Source organism: Crinia signifera, chromosome 12, assembly GCF_055691185.1.
Source record: "Crinia signifera chromosome 12, ASM5569118v1, whole genome shotgun sequence".
Taxonomy (NCBI): Eukaryota; Metazoa; Chordata; class Amphibia; order Anura; family Myobatrachidae; genus Crinia; species Crinia signifera.
Window position 1 is genome coordinate 5,022,550 of NC_139228.1, and position 17,083 is coordinate 5,039,632.

General features: G+C 47.7%; 1 protein-coding gene across 2 annotated transcripts in view; it reads left to right on the forward strand.

Moving 5' to 3' along the window:
- LOC146050496 (CUGBP Elav-like family member 3-A) overlaps nt 1–17,083 on the forward strand; it is a 79,467-nt gene that overhangs the window by 5,972 nt on the left and 56,412 nt on the right. Inside the window, exon 2 of one of the 2 annotated variants that reach the window (XM_083167540.1) lies at nt 4,652–4,734. The exons of the other annotated variant lie outside the window; for it this stretch is intronic. Within the exon in view, the coding sequence (XP_083023666.1) occupies nt 4,652–4,734 (83 nt within the window). The remainder of the gene's footprint in view (nt 1–4,651; nt 4,735–17,083) is intronic. 2 annotated transcript variants of the gene reach the window in all.

Below are 17,083 nucleotides of genomic sequence, written 5' to 3' on the forward strand. Positions count from 1 at the left end.
AGTGATATATATATATATATATATATATATATATGCCTCTGATAGTAGTGATGATGGGGCAGTAGTGATATATATATATATATATGCCTCTGATAGTAGTGAGATATATATATATATATATATATGCCTCTGATAGTAGTGATGATGGGGCAGTAGTGATATATATATATGTATATATATATATATATACCTCTGATAGTAGTGATGATGGGGCAGTAGTGATATATATATATATATATATACCTCTGATAGTAGCGATGATGGGGCAGTAGTGATATATATATATATACCTCTGATAGTAGTGATGATGGGGCAGTAGTGATATATATATATATATATATATATATGCCTCTGATAGTAGTGATGATGGGGCAGTAGTGATATATAGTAGTGATATATATATATATGCCTCTGATAGTAGTGATGATGGGGCAGTAGTGATATATATATATATATATGTATATATATATATATACCTCTGATAGTAGTGATGATGGGGCAGTAGTGATATATATATATATACCTCTGATAGTAGCGATGATGGGGCAGTAGTGATATATATATATATATACCTCTGATAGTAGTGATGATGGGGCAGTAGTGATATATATATATATACCTCTGATAGTAGTGATGATGGGGCAGTAGTGATATATATATATATATATACCTCTGATAGTAGCGATGATGGGGCAGTATTGATGGATGTATATATATATATATATATATATATATATACCTCTGATAGTAGTGATGATGGGGCAGTAGTGATATATATATATATATATATATATATATGTGCCTCTGATAGTAGTGATGATGGGGCAGTAGTGATATATATATATATATGCCTCTGATAGTAGTGATATATATATGCCTCTGATAGTAGTGATGATGGGGCAGTAGTGATATATATATATATATATATATATGTATATATATATATATACCTCTGATAGTAGTGATGATGGGGCAGTAGTGATATATATATATATATACCTCTGATAGTAGCGATGATGGGGCAGTAGTGATATATATATATATATATACCTCTGATAGTAGTGATGATGGGGCAGTAGTGATATATATATATATATATATATATACCTCTGATAGTAGTGATGAGGGGGCGGTAGTGATATATATATATATATATATATATATATATATATACCTCTGATAGTAGTGATGATGGGGCAGTAGTGATATATATATATATATATATATGCCTCTGATAGTAGTGATGATGGGGCAGTAGTGATATATATATATATATATGCCTCTGATAGTAGTGATGATGGGGCAGTAGTGATATATATATATATATATGCCTCTGATAGTAGTGATATATATATATGCCTCTGATAGTAGTGATGATGGGGCAGTAGTGATATATATATATATGTATATATATATATATACCTCTGATAGTAGTGATGATGGGGCAGTAGTGATATATATATATATATATATATATATATATATACCTCTGATAGTAGTGATGATGGGGCAGTAGTGATATATATATATACCTCTGATAGTAGTGATGATGGGGCAGTAGTGATATATATATATATGCCTCTGATAGTAGTGATGATGGGGCAGTAGTGATATATATATATATATATATATATATGTATATATATATATATATATATATATATATATATGCCTCTGATAGTAGTGATGATGGGGCAGTAGTGATATATATATATATGCCTCTGATAGTAGTGATGATGGGGCAGTAGTGATATATATATATATATATATATATATATATATATATATATGCAGCAGGCAGTAGTGATACAGTAGCACCCAAACCTCTGGGCCCTCATCACATTGTAACTCCTTGGCTGTGGAGTACCGTCCATTCTTGCAGGTGTTGTCATGACAGTGTTGGATGTGTGGCATACACTTTGTGCTGTTGTGTCGGCTGTTGTACGCCTTTGTGTAGAGGGTGAGATAACACCCTCCCGTATCACGTTGACCGAGGGGGACGTGAATAATTTAGCAATAATAAGTGTCAGTAACAGGTGCACATTGTACATTCGCTCGTCAGGAAATCCTGGGTAATGTCTGGGCTCTCATACACTGGACAAGGTGCCAGATAAACGGGGGGGTCTCCCTCTTATATCATGGGGTCTCTCTCATATCAGGGGGGTCTCCCTCTTATATCAGGGGGGTCTCCATCTTATATCAGGGGGGTCTCCATCTTATATCATGGGGTCTCCCTCTTATATCAGGGGGGTCTCCCTCCTATATCAGGGGGGTCTCCATCTTATATCAGGGGGTCTCCATCTTATATCAGGGGGTCTCCCTCCTATATCATGGGGTCTCCCTCCTATATCAGGGGAGTCTCCATCTTATATCAGGGGGGTCTCCCTCTTATATCAGGGGGGTCTCCATCTTATATCATGGGGTCTCCATCTTATATCAGGGGGGTCTCCATCTTATATCAGGGGGTCTCCCTCTTATATCAGGGGGGTCTCCATCTTATATCATGGGGTCTCCCTCTTATATCAGGGGGTCTCCCTCCTATATCAGGGGGTCTTCCTCTTATATCAGGGGGGTCTCCATCTTATATCAGGGGGTCTACACCTTATATCACGAGGTCTCCCTTCTATATCAGGGGGGTCTCCATCTTATATCAGGGGGGTCTACCTCTTATATCAGGGGGGTCTCCCTCTTATATCAGGGGGTCTCCCTCCTATATCAGGGGGTCTTCCTCTTATATCAGGGGGGTCTCCATCTTATATCAGGGGAGTCTCCATCTTATATCAGGGGGTCTCCCTCTTATATCAGGGGGGTCTCCATCTTATATCATGGGGTCTCCATCTTATATCAGGGGGTCTCCATCTTATATCAGGGGGGTCTACCTCTTATATCAGGGGGGTCTCCCTCTTATATCAGGGGGTCTCCCTCCTATATCAGGGGGTCTCCCTCTTATAACAGGGGGGTCTCCCTCTTATATCAGGGGGTCTACACCTTATATCACGAGGTCTCCCTTCTATATCAGGGGGGTCTCCATCTTATATCAGGGGGTCTCCCTCTTATATCAGGGGGGTCTACCTCCTAAATTATGGGGTCTCCCTCCTATATCAGGGGGGTCTCCCTCCTATATCATGGGGTCACCCTCTTATATAAGGGTGTCTCCTTCTTATATGGGGGGGTCTCAAGAGAAAGAGTGAGACATAAAGGGGGAGAAAAAGAGGGTGAGAAAGAGAAAGAGGGAGAAATAAAGGGGGAGAAAGAGAGGGTGAGAAGGAGAATTAAAGGGGGAGAAAGAGAGGGTGAGAGGGAGAGATAAAGGGGGAGAAAGAGAGGCTTAGAGGGAGAGATAAAGGGGGAGAAAGAGAGGATAAGAAGAAGAGCGAGGGGGAGAAAGAGAGGGTGAGAGGGAGAGATAATGGGCCAGATGTATCAAGCTTCAAAAAGTGATAACGTAAAGAGTGATAAACAGCCAATCAGCTCTCATTTGTCTTTTTTTAAACCCAGCAAGTAACACGTCAGGTAGGAGCTGATTGGTTGGCTGTTTATCACTCTCCATTTTATCACTTGTGAAGCTTCATACATCGTATCCAAAGGGAGATAAAGAGTTAAAGAGAGAGGGAGAGGGTGAAATGAAGAGAGAAAAAGAGTGTGGGAGGGAGAGAGAGGGAGAGACCGTGAGTGTGAAAGAGAGAGGGAAAGAAGGGGGGGGGGGTTGAGGGTGAGAGAGGCGCTGTTTCCATGACCACGGACCCCTTGCAGTGCATTAGCAATGCCTTTCCGCTGTAGAGTGTTATACTCGGTAGTGCATATGTTGGGGGGGGGGTGTATACTGCTGGCAGATAACTGTACCGGATATACTCCCATTATCAGACTACTCATAGGTTAGAAATCCTCTTCAGTCCCGGTAGGTGCCTGGGGGGACAGGATATATCACAGATGGAGATCACCTTCTAGATATCATTTATCTAGTACAGCCTATGGAATAGCAGATAGATGCTGATTGGTTGCTATGGGCAACTAAGGTTTGATACATCTTCCCCTGGTTATTTTAATGTAATACTAATAACACAGTCCTGAACAACCCAAACAATAGACTAGCCTCGCGGATGTCACCATTCCTCAGACTAATCAGCTGTATGGCATTGTACCTCGGGGGCAGGGCCATGCCCGCACACATCCCGACTGGCTCTCCTCCGGTATATGCCGAGGTTAGAGGGCTGATAGTAACTTGCAGAAATAGAAATCACCTGGATTTTATTTAATTGGGATTAAAATAAGACCTGCCCATTTCCCCCCAAAGCTCCTCCCACTTCTGTGTTAGCACCACCCCTGAGGTGCATAGATACATATTTAGTTGGATTTCTGGATGAGAAATGGGTGGATTTATGACACCGGGTCATTGTAACACTGCTGCCAATTCTAGAACCTGGTTTTCATGTGTTGCTCACATGTATTGCGGTATGATGTACCCGATTCGCTGTCATGCTATGTGCCTATGTGTAGCACTTTATATTGTGATAAAATGTGTATTACAGATAAGTGATTCGCCATAATGAGCTGTGTGATGATCTGAGGAGGCGGCTAATAACATGTCCTATAGGTATATAGCTGTATACGGATACAGGGAAGATGCAATGACTGTGGACCTCTCTTTCAGGATGCGCCTTCCTCACATACTGTGCCCGGGAGTCAGCGCTGAAAGCTCAGAGCGCGCTGCATGAGCAGAAGACGTTGCCTGGGGTAAGTGCCCACCTCTGGCGTAGGAAGGGTTACACGCACCACATATCACTTCACTCTGTCAGATGGGTATAAATAGCTGCTTATAATTAACATTTGCCTGTGGAAGTGTCAGCGCTGTGGGAGGAGGGCATCTCATGTGACGCTCTGCCAGCTGTGTCAGGTCCTTGGACAGATCCCGCCGGGGACCAACGTGTTTCCTGACCTCCTAGCGCTGTACACAGGGAATCGTGGAGTTGGTGACCGGCAGAGGTGGCAGAAAGTGCTGCAGCACACACATAGGCTGCGGATGTACCGTACTCAGCTCAGCTCAGCTGTGAGATGTGCTGCAGCACACACATAGGCTGCGGATGTGCTGTGCTCTGTTGTGCTGTGAGATGTGCTGCAGCACACACATAGGCTGCGTATGTACTGTGCTGTGCTCAGCTGTGAGATGTTCTGCAGCACAGACATAGGCTGCGGATGTGCTCTGCTCAGCTGTGAGATGTGCTGCCGCACACACATAGGCTGCGGATGTGCTGTGCTGTGCTCAGCTGCGAGATGTGCTGCAGCACACACATAGGCTGTGGATGTGCTGTGCTCTGCTCAGCTGTGAGATGTGCTGCAGTCCACACATAGACTGCTGATGTACCATGCTCTGCTCTGCTCAGCTGTGAGATGTGCTGCAGCATGATGGGAGAGATGAGCTGCAGCTCTATTCCCTAGAGGAGGGAAGGTGTAATGGGGGATGGTAGGGAGGGTAGTATAGGGTGGAGGAGGGGTATAATGGGGGATGGTAGGGAGGGTAGTATAGGGTGGAGGAGGAGGTGTAATGGGCGATGGTTGGGAGGGCAGTATAGGGTGGAGGGGGTGTAATGGGGGATGGTAGGGAGGGCAATATAGGGTGGAGGAGGGGGTGTAATGGGCGATAGTTGGGAGGGCAGTATAGGGTGGAGGGGGTGTAATGGGGGATGGTAGGGAGGGCAGTATAGGGTGGAGGATGGGGTGTAATGGGGGATGGTAGGGAGGGCAGTATAGGGTGGAGGAGGGGTATAATGGGGGATGGTAGGGAGGGCAGTATAGGGTGGAGGAGGGGTATAATGGGGGATGGTAGGGAGGGCAGTATAGGGTGGAGGGGGTGTAATGGGGGATGGTAGGGAGGGCAGTATAGGGTGGAGGAGGGGGTGTAATGGGCGATAGTTGGGAGGGCAGTATAGGGTGGAGGGGGTGTAATGGGGGATGGTAGGGAGGGCAGTATAGGGTGGAGGATGGGGTGTAATGGGCGATAGTTGGGAGGGCAGTATAGGGTGGAGGGGGTGTAATGGGGGATGGTAGGGAGGGCAGTATAGGGTGGAGGAGGGGAGGTTGGGTGTATACACAGGTTGGATGTTAGGAGTGTAGTGGGGGAGAAGAGGGAGTGTAGTATAGACAGGGGGTGGATGTACAGAGTGTAGTGGGGGAGGGGGTGTAGTATAGATAGTGGGTGGATGTAGGGAGTGTAGTCGGGGAGGGAGTGTAGTATAGACAGTGGGTGGATGTACGTAGTGTAGTGGGGGAGGGGAGGGAGTGTAGTATATATGGGGTGGATGTAGGTAGTGTAGTGGTGGAGGGGAGGGAGTGAAGTATAGACAGGGGGTGGATGTATGAAGTGTAGTGGTGGAGGGGAGGGAGTGTAGTATAGACAGGGGGTGGATGTAGGTAGTGTAGTGGGGTACGGGTGGGAGTGTAGTATAGACAGGTTGGATGTTAGGAGTGTAGTGGAGGAGGGGAGGGGGTGTAGTATAGATAGTGGGTGGATGTACAGAGTGTAGTGGGGGAGGGAGTGTAGTATAGACAGTGGGTAGATGTAGGGAGTGTAGTCGGGGAGGGAAGGGAGTGTAGTATATATGGGTTGGATGTTGGGAGTGTAGTGGTGGAGGAGGGGACGGAGTGTAGTATATACGGGGTGGATATTAGGAGTGTAGTGGGGGAGGGGAGGTAGTGTAATATGGACAGGAGGTGGATGTTGGGAGTGTAGTGGGGGAGGGAGTGTAGTATAGACAGTGTGGGATGTAGGGAGTGTAGTCAGGGAGGGAAGGGAGTGTAGTATATATGGGGTGGATGTTGGGAGTGTAGTGGAGGAGGGGACGGAGTGTAGTATATATGGGGTGGATATTAGGAGTGTAGTGGGGGATGGGACGTAGTGTAATATGGACAGGAGGTGGATGTTGGGAGTATAGTGGGGGAGGGAGTGTAGTATAGACAGGGGAGTGTAGGAGTGTAAGGAGTGTAATGGGGGAGGGGATAGAGTGAAGTATAGACAGGGGGTGGATGTAGGGAGTGTAGTGGGGGAGGGTGGGAGTGTAGTATAGACAGGGGGTGGATATCGGGAGTGTAGTGGGGGATGGTTATTGCAGCACAGAACATCGCAGTTACCCGGGCAGGGGCAGTATAGAGGGGTAGTTGTGCAGTTATCCTGGCAGGGACAGTACATAGGGGTAGTTTTGCAGGTACACCAACAAGGGCAGTATCTAGAGGTATTTCTGCAGTTACCCCTGCAAGTGCAGTATCTAGAGGTAGTTCAGCAGTTACCCCGGCAAGGGCAGTATATAGAGGTAGTTGGCAGTTACCCCGGCAGGGGCAGTACGTAGGGATTTTTGTGCAGTTATCCTGGCAGGGGCAGTACATAGGGGTAGTTGTGCAGTTACCCCGGCAGGGGCAGTGTATAGAGGTAGATGGCAGTTACCCCGGCAGGGGCAGTATATGGAGGTAGTTTTGCAGTTACCCCGGCAAGGGCAGTATGTAGAGGTATTTGTGCAGTTTCCACAGTAGGGGCAGTATATAGAGGTAGTTTGCAGTTACCCCAGCAGGGGCAGTATATGGAGGTAGTTTTGCAGCTCAGAACATTGCAGTTACCCCGGCATGGGCAGTATATAGAGGAAGTTTTGCAGTTACCCCGGCAGGGGCAGTACATAGGGGAAGTTTTGCAGTTACTTCGGCAGGGGCAGTATATAGGGGTTGTTGTGCAGTTACCCCAGCAGGGGCAGTATATAGGGGTTGTTGTGCAGCTCAGAACATTGCAGTTACCCTGGCAGGGGCAGTACATAGGGGTAGTTGTGCAGTTACCCTGGCAAGGGCAGTACATAGGGGTAGTTGTGCAGTTACCCCAGCAGGGGCAGTATATGGAGGTAGTTTTGCAGTTACCCCGGCAGGGGCAGTACAAAGTGGTAGTTCTGCAGTTACCTCAGCAGGTTCAGTATATAGGGGTAGTTGTGCAGCTCAGAACATTGCAGTTATCCCGGCAGGGGCAGTATGTAGGGGTATTTGTACAATTACTCCTGCAGGGGCAGTATATAGAGGTAGTTGGCAGCTACCCCGGCAGGGGCAGTATATGGAGGTAGTTTTGCAGTTACCCCGGCAAGGGCAGTATGTAGGGGTATTTGTGCAGTTACCCCGGTAGGGGCAGTATATAGAGGTAGTTTTACAGTTACCCTGGCAGGGGCAGAACAAAGGGGTAATTCTGCAGTTACCTTTGCAGGGGCAGTATATAGGGGTAGTTGTGCAGCTCAGAACATTGCAGTTACCCCGGCATGGGCAGTATATAGAGGTAGTTTTGCAGTTAACCCGGCAGGGGCAGTACATAGGGGTAGTTTTGCAGTTAACCCGGCAGGGGCAGTACATAGGGGTAGTTTTGCAGTTACTTCGGCAGGGGCAGTATATAGGGGTTGTTGTGCAGTTACCCCAGCAGGGGCAGTATATGGAGGTAGTTTTGCAGTTACCCCGGCAGGGGCAGTACAAAGGGGTAGTTGTGCAGTTACCCCAGCAGGGGCAGTATATGGAGGTAGTTTTGCAGTTACCCCGGCAGGGGCAGTACAAAGGGGTAGTTCTGCAGTTACCTCAGCAGGGGCAGTATATAGGGGTAGTTGTGCAGCTCAGAACATTGCAGTTACCCCGGCAGGGGCAATACATAGGGGTAGTTTTGCAGTTACTTCGGCAGGGGCAGTATATAGGGGTAGTTATACAGCTCAGAACATTGCAGTTACCCCGGCAGGGGCAGTATATAGAGGTAGTTTTGCAGTTACCCCGGCAGGGGCAGTATATAGGGGTAGTTGTGCAGCTCAGAACATTGCAGTTACCCCGGCAGGGGCAGTATAGAAGGGTAGTTGTGCAGTTACCCCAGCAGGGGCAGTATATAGAGGTAGTTGTGCAGTTTCCCCGGCAGGGGCAGTATAGAAGTGTAGTTGTGCAGTTATCCCAACAGGGGCAGTATATAGAGGTAGTTTTACGCCACAGAACATTGCAGTTACCCCGGCAAGGGCAGTATCTAGAGGTAGTTGTGCAGTTACCCCAGCAGGGGCAGTGTGTAGAGGTAGTAGGCAGTTACCCCGGCAGGGGCAGTACATAGGGGTATTTGTGCAGTGATCCCGGCAGGGGCAGTATCTAGAGGTAGTTGTGCAGTTACCCCGGCAGGGGCAGTATATAGAGGTAGTTGTGCAGTTACCCCGGCAGTATATAGGAGGTAGTTGTGCAGTTACCCCGGCAGGGGCAGTATAGAGGGGTAGTTCTGCAGTTACCCAAGCAGGGGCAGTACATAGGGGTAGTTGTGCAGTTACCCCACCAGGGGCAGTACATTGGGGCAGTTGTGCAGTTACCCCAGCAGGGGCAGTACATTGGGGCAGTTGTGGAATTACCCCGACAGGAGCAGTGACTCTCTCTCTCCTAATTGCAATAACAGGCTTAGCGGCCCCTTAGCCGATAATCCTCTCAGGATCTGTAGCGCTGCCCCCTTCCCCAATCCGTATGATGTTCTTTTCAGGGCCGAAGTGCTGAAGGTCAGGAGATCAAAGAGCAACATGTGTGTCACACAATCCACACAACAAACACACAGCTACACAACACAGCAGCAAACACACAACAGCTACACAAGTCTGGCTCAGCAGTTACACAATAAGTGACAGTGTGTCCCGGGACACTAATCCTCAGTCTCTCTCATCCGCTTACAATCAGGGCCTCCCGCCCGCCGGTTCCGCACTCCCATTACTGAGCTGTGTGTGCTACGTGTATTGTATGTGAGTGTATGTTTGTGTACGCCCCCTGTATTGTTGCGGTATCTTGCTTCGGATTTGTGCCTAGTTGTATCGTGTGCTTAGCAATGATGTCATCAGTGATGTCACATCGGGGATAGCACAGCGCCTGGTCTGTCTGTCCGCAGGCTTCGGGCCTATACTTTCCGCGCTCTCTCTCTCTTAGCTGTAGCATGGTTCAGGGTCTAAATCGGTAATCTGGGCAGGCACAGAGCATGCTGGGACGCGGGGAGATTACGGCATGATTGGATAATCCTGGGATTAGCGAGGGCTCTTGGATTTTGTGCAGGCGATTACAGTAGGAATCAGTACACAGCTGGCTTCTGATCTGCAGGCCACGCTGTCTCCTACTCGTAACACCCAAACCATGGGTACCCTCTCTCACCCGCTTAGGGCCATCGCTGGGGTAGATTACAGGGATGGCGGAAGTCTTTCATTTTTACACCATGTCCAGGATTATAGAAAGCGATCAACATGAATTGTGCATTATATTATAATAGTTCAGATAACTGAGGTCTATTATCCTACATGTCTCCCTATGGGACCAATGCTGCCATCTTTTTCTCTAGAAGCACGATCTGCCTTTCCCACCCTCCCCTTGCGTCCAGTCTCAGTATTATTAGCATCGTACAGTTTATACCGTATAATACAAGACCACTACTGCAGGCGTCCCGGCCACCGATAATCGATGTAATGCTAAAGAAGCGGGTTTACAAAAATAAAAAAAGTTCTATTTGTCAACCTATCTCAGTGTGAGCTGGAGATTCAGAGGGCATGTATCAAAGGCAGTAACAGGCAGAGAGCTCCCAGTCCGGGTAATAACGGATCTGTACAGACAAGCGCTCTCTTCGCATCTGTGTTGACGCTGCCTGCAGCATTTGTGTGTGTCTCTCCTTATGCTGTGTGAGGGGGGCTCTGTGGCATGTGAGGAGAGAGTACAAGGTCTTACTTGTTGTTCTTCCCCGCTTATGGGTGCCGTGTTCTTGAAGTGCCACCGTATCTCGTGGCAACTTAGCGCCACTCCATCTGTGTGCCGATCTATAACCAGTACCATAAGAGAATCATATGGGGCAGGAGTCTGAGAATATCCCCCAGCATGCTGCATGCACTGTCCAAGATCTGCGTCCCTGTCTGGCCACCATTCCAGGACTAGTGTCCACTCCATGCTGTGTCCTCCAGTGGCCGGTTGGGATGATGCCAGCGCCTGGTATAGGAGTTGCTATTCCTTAGGGATCCATTTTGGCTTACTTTCCTACCCAAGAAGTATAGGAAATCCCACCCACCTGTTACTAGCTCCTCCTACTGCGTCGTAACGGGGTGAGTCGCTGCCACAACCTACCACCAGCGGCTGGGCATCTAGATGCGTTTAATCTTTCTATGTGTGTGGTCAGGCTGCTGCAGCCGCTGGCTGTGACCAGTCTGACGTGGTAGCGCAGGGGACGAGTTCAGATATCTCAGGATCCCAGCAATAATACCGAAGGTGGCTGCCATATTCTAAGTGTGTCGGTGTCAGGAAGGGAAGGGTGTTGGTGTCAGGAAGGGAAGGGTGTCGGTGTCAGAAAGGGAAGGGTGTGGGTGTCTGGAAGGGAAGGGGGGTGTCAGGAAGGGAAGGGTGTTGTGTCAGGAAAGGGTAGAGTATCGGTGTCAGGAAGGGAAGGGTGTCTGTGTCTGGAAGGAAAGGGTGTCAGTGACATGAAGGGAAGGGTGTTGTGTCAGGAAGGGAATGGTGTCGGTGTCTGGAAGGGTGTCATGTCAGGAAGGGAAGGGTGTCGGTGTCAGGAAGGGAAGGGAAGGGTGTCAGTGTCAAGAAGGGAAGGGTGTCAGTGTCTGGAAGGGTGTCATGTCAGGAAGGGAAGGGTGTCAGTGTCTGGAAGGGTGTCATGTCAGGAAGAGAAGGGTGTTGTGTCAGGAAGGGAAAAGGGAAGGGCACCGTGTCAGGAAGGGAGGGGTGTCAGTGACAGGATGGGAAGGGTGTCTGTGTTGGGAAGGAAAGGGTGTCGGTGTAGGGAAGGGTGTCAATGACAGGAAAGGTGTCGGGATGGGTGTCATGTCAGGGAAGGATGTTGGTGTCGGGAAGAGAAGGGTGTTGTGTCAGGAAGGATGTCAGGAAGGGAAGGGTGTCGTGTTAGGAAGGGAAGGATGTCGGTGTCTGGAAGGGAAGGATGTCGGTGTCGGAAGAGTGTCATGTCAGGAAGGGAAGGGTGTTGTATCAGGAAGGGAAAAGGGAAGGACGTCAAGTCAGGAAGGGAAGGGTTTTGGGAAGGGTGTTGGTGACAGGATGGGAAGGGTGTCTGTGTCGGGAAGGAAAGGGTGTCGGTGTAGGGAAGGGTGTCAATGACAGGAAGGGTGTCAGGAAGGGTGTTGGTGACAGGAAGGGAAGGGTGTCTGTGTTGGGAAGGAAAGGGTGTCAGTGTAGGGAAGGGTGTCAATGACAGGAAGGGTGTTGGGAAGGGTGTCGTGTCAGGAAGGGAAGGATGTTGGTGTCGGGAAGAGAAGGGTATCATGTCAGGAAGGGAAGGATGTCAGGAAGGGAAGAATGTCGGGAAGGGAAGGGTGTCATGTCAGGAAGGGAAGGAGGTCGGTGTCGGGAAGGGTTTCTGTGTCGGGAAGGAAAGGATGTCGTGTTAGGAAGGGAAGGGTATCGTTTCAGGAAGGGAAGGGTGTCGTTGACAGGAAGGGAAAGGTGTTGTGTCAGTAAGGGAAGGGTTTCAGTGACAGGAAGGAAAATATGTCATATCAGTAAGGAAAGGTTTTTGGTGACATGAAGGGAATGGTGTCAGTGACAGGAAGGGAAGGATGTCAGTGTCGGACGTCGGTGTCAAAAGGGTGTCATGTCAGGAAGGGAAGGAGGTCGGAGTCGGGAAGGGAAGGGTGTTGTGTCAGGAAGGGAAGGATGTCGGAGTCGGGAAGGGAAGGGTGTTGTGTCAGGAAGGGAAGGATGTCGGTGTCGGGAAGGGAAGGATGTCGGTGTCAGGAAGGGAAGGGTGTCAGTGACAGGAAGGGAAGGATGTCGGTGTTGGAAGGGTGTCATGTCACGAAGGGAAGGGTGTTGTGTCAGGAAGGGAAAAGGGAAGGGCGTCGTGTCAGGAAGGGAAGGGTGTCTGTGTCGGGAAGGAAAGGGTGTCGGTGTAGGGAAGGGTGTCAATGACAAGAAGGGTGTTGGGAAGGGTGTCGTGTCAGGAAGGGAAGGATGTTGGTGTCGGGAAGAGAAGGGTGTTGTGTCAGGAAGGGAAGGATGTCGGTGTCTAGAAGGGTGTCATGTCAGGAAGGGGTGGGTGTCAGTGATAAGAAGGGAAGGGTTTCTGTGTCCGGAAGGAAAGGATGTCGTGTTAGGAAGGGAAGGGTATCGTGTCAGGAAGGGAAGGGTGTCGTTGACAGGAAGGGAAAGGTGTTGTGTCAGTAAGGGAAGGGTTTTAGTGACAGGAAGGAAAATATGTCATGTCAGTAAGGAAAGGTTGTCGGTGACATGAAGGGAATGGTGTCAGTGACAGGAAGGGAAGGCTGTTGCGTCAGGAAGGGAAGGGTGTCAGTGTCACTAAGCGAAGGGTGTCAGTGTTAGTAAGAGAAGGGTGTTGGGGTCAGGAAGGGAAGGGTGTCGGTGACAGAACCGGAAGGGTGTCATGTCAGGAAGGGAAGGGTGTTGGTGTCAGGAAGGGAAGGATGTTGGTGTCAGGAAGAGAAGGGTGTCAGTAATAGGAAGGGAAGGGTGACATGTCAGGAATGGAATGGTGTCTGTGTCAGGAAGGGAAGGGTTTTGGTAAGGTTGTTGGTGACAGGATGGGAAGGGTGTCTGTGTCGGGAAGGAAAGGGTGTCGGTGTAGGGAAGGGAAGGGTGTCATGTCAGGAAGTGAAGGGTGTCATGTCAGGAAGGGAAGGGTGTTGGTGACATGAAAGGAAGGGTTTCAGTGACAGGAAGGGAAGGATGTCGTGTCAGGAAGGGAAGGGTAGCGTGTCAGGAAGGGAAGGGAGTCGATGACAGGAGGGGAAGTGTGTCAGTGACAGGAAGTGTATGTGTGCGTGACGTGTGTATGGGGGTGTATGTGTGCGTGACATATATATGGGGGTGTATGTGTGCATGACATGTGTGTGTATGGGGGGTGTATGTGTGTATGGGGGGTGTACCACTATATAATTCTATACATAGCAGTGTATAGATATGATGTATTGCATTGCTGTTGGTGACATATATATAAGGTACCAGATATTATAGGCAAGCATGGAGAGCGTCACACCTTGGTTATCCTGTACTACCACACACCATTATATATGAGCAGAGAATGTTGCATATCGCACAGAGGGGTAGCTGTATGAAGCAATGATAAGGGAGTGGCCCATGGCAACCAATCAGCTGCTCTGTATCATTTTACAGTATGCAAATTATGGATAGTGCTGATTGGTTTCCATGGGCCACTTCTGATTTATCACTGCTTCATACATCTGCCCCAGAGGCACCTGTTGGAGATAACCGCCTTGGTGCCTCCCTATAGGCAGAATGCAACAGGTGTAATGATCATTTGTGACAGGGTGATCATTTGTGACAGACCCTGATCCTCCCCCCCACACCACCACCTGAGTGACTGTACCCCACACAGCGTCTGGGACCCCACCCTACAGTCCCATCCCCCTTCTTCCTTTATCATTCCCTGTATCTCTCCATCTCTCTCTCTGCTCCATCCCCTCCTTCCATTGTTTACATGGAGAAGTGATGATGTCACTGTAGTTACCCGGCAACCTTACGGATAAATCGGGGCGAGTGGGTGGTTGCTAGGGAACATGTTCTCTGGTTTCCATGGTTACAGAGCATCTGGCTCTGTGTGCATGATATGCTCGGACCATCGCACTCTGTACATAGATAATATCTTCTGGAGGACCTGGCCGCACATCGGGTATGGTATAGGGGCATACAAATATCTTCTGCCCCTCACCCCTGTCCCTCATCATGTCTGCCAGCCCCTGGCAGTCATTGCTGGGGGTAACATTGGTTTCCAAGCAACAGTTTTTAATTTATGTAGAGCTAGTTACCATGGCAACAATCCACTCTGTCACCCCAGGACCAGCAATTAAAGGCCATGAGTGGTCGCATAATAATTCTATTAACGTCTCTGTCCAAAGCAGTACCCTGCTCACCACGTACCCCAGACTGTGACCCCGTCTGTGCCCTATATACCCATCACTGACAGATACCCTGTATATATATACCCCCATCACTGCCAGATTCCCTATATACCCATCATGACACTGCCAGATAGCATATATACCCTATATATATATATATATATATATATATATATATATATACCCCCATCACTGCCAGATTCCCTATATACCCATCATGACACTGCCAGATAGCATATATACCCTATATATATATATATATATATATATACCCCCATAACTGCCAGATACCCTCTATATACCCATCACTGCCAGATACCCTCTATATAACCATCACTGCCAGATACCCTATATATATATACCCCCATCACTGCCAGATTCCCTATATACCCATCATGACACTGCCAGATAGCATATATACCCTATATATATATACCCCCATAACTGCCAGATACCCTCTATATACCCATCACTGCCAGATACCCTGTATATATATACCCCCATCACTGCCAGATTCCCTATATACCCATCATGACACTGCCAGACAGCATATATACCCTATATATATATATATATACCCCCATAACTGCCAGATACCCTCTATATACCCATCACTGCCAGATACCCTCTATATAACCATCACTGCCAGATACCCTATATATATATATATATATATATATATATATATACCCCCATCACTGCCAGATTCCCTATATACCCATCATGACACTGCCAGATAGCATATATACCCTATATATATATATATATATATATATATACTCCCATCACTACCAGATACCCTATATACCCATCACTGCCAGATACCCTATATACCCCATCACTTACAGGTACCCTATATTCCCATCACTGCCAGATACCCTATATACCCCATCACTTACAGGTACCCTATATTCCCATCACTGCCAGATACCCTGTATATATATATACCCCCATCACTGCCAGATTCCCTATATACCCATCACTGCCAGATATCCTCTATATAACCATCACTGCCAAATACCATATATATATATATATATATATATATATATATATATATATATACCCCCATCACTACCAAATACCCTATATACCCATCACTGCCAGATACCCTCTATATACCCATCACTGCCAGATACCCTATATATGCCCCATCACTGCCAGATACCATATATATATATATATATATACCCCCCATCACTGCCAGATACCCTATATACCCATCACTGCCAGATACCCTATATACCCATCACTGCCAGATACCCTATATATATATATATATATATATATATATATATACCCCGATAACTGCCAAATACCCTCTATATATCCATCACTGCCAGATACCCTATATATATATATATATATATACACACACACACACATACCCCATCACTACCAGATACCCTATACACCCATCACTGCCAGATACCCTATATACCCCCATCACTTCAAGGTACCCTATATACCCAATCACTGCCAGATACCCTATGTAAGCCCCATCAGTGCCAGATACCCTATGTACCCCATCACTGCCAGATACCTTATATACCCATCACTGCCAGATACCTTATATACCCTTCACTGCCAGATACCCTATATATATACCCACATCACTACCAGATACTATATATACCCATCACTGCCAGATACCCTATATATGCCCCATCACTGTCAGATACCCTATATATATATACCGCCATAACTGCCAGATACCCTCTATATACCCATCACTGCCAGATATCCTCTATATACCCATCACTGCCAGATACCCTATATATATATATATATATATATACCCCCATCACTGCCAGATACCCTATATACCCATCACTTCCAGGTACCCTATATACCCAATCACGGCCAGATACCGTATATATGCCCCATCATTGCCAGATACCCTATGTACCTCATCACTGCCAGATACCCTATGTACCCCATCACTGCCAGATACCTTATATATCCATCACTGCCAGATACCCTCTATATACCCATCACTGCCAGATACCCTATATATATACCCCCATCACTACCAGATACCATATATACCCATCACTGCCAGATACCCTATATACCCCATCACTGCCAGATACCCTATATACCCCATCACTGCCAGATACCATATATACCCCATCACTGCCAGATACCTTATATACCCATCACTTGCCGATACCTTATATACCCATCACTGTTAG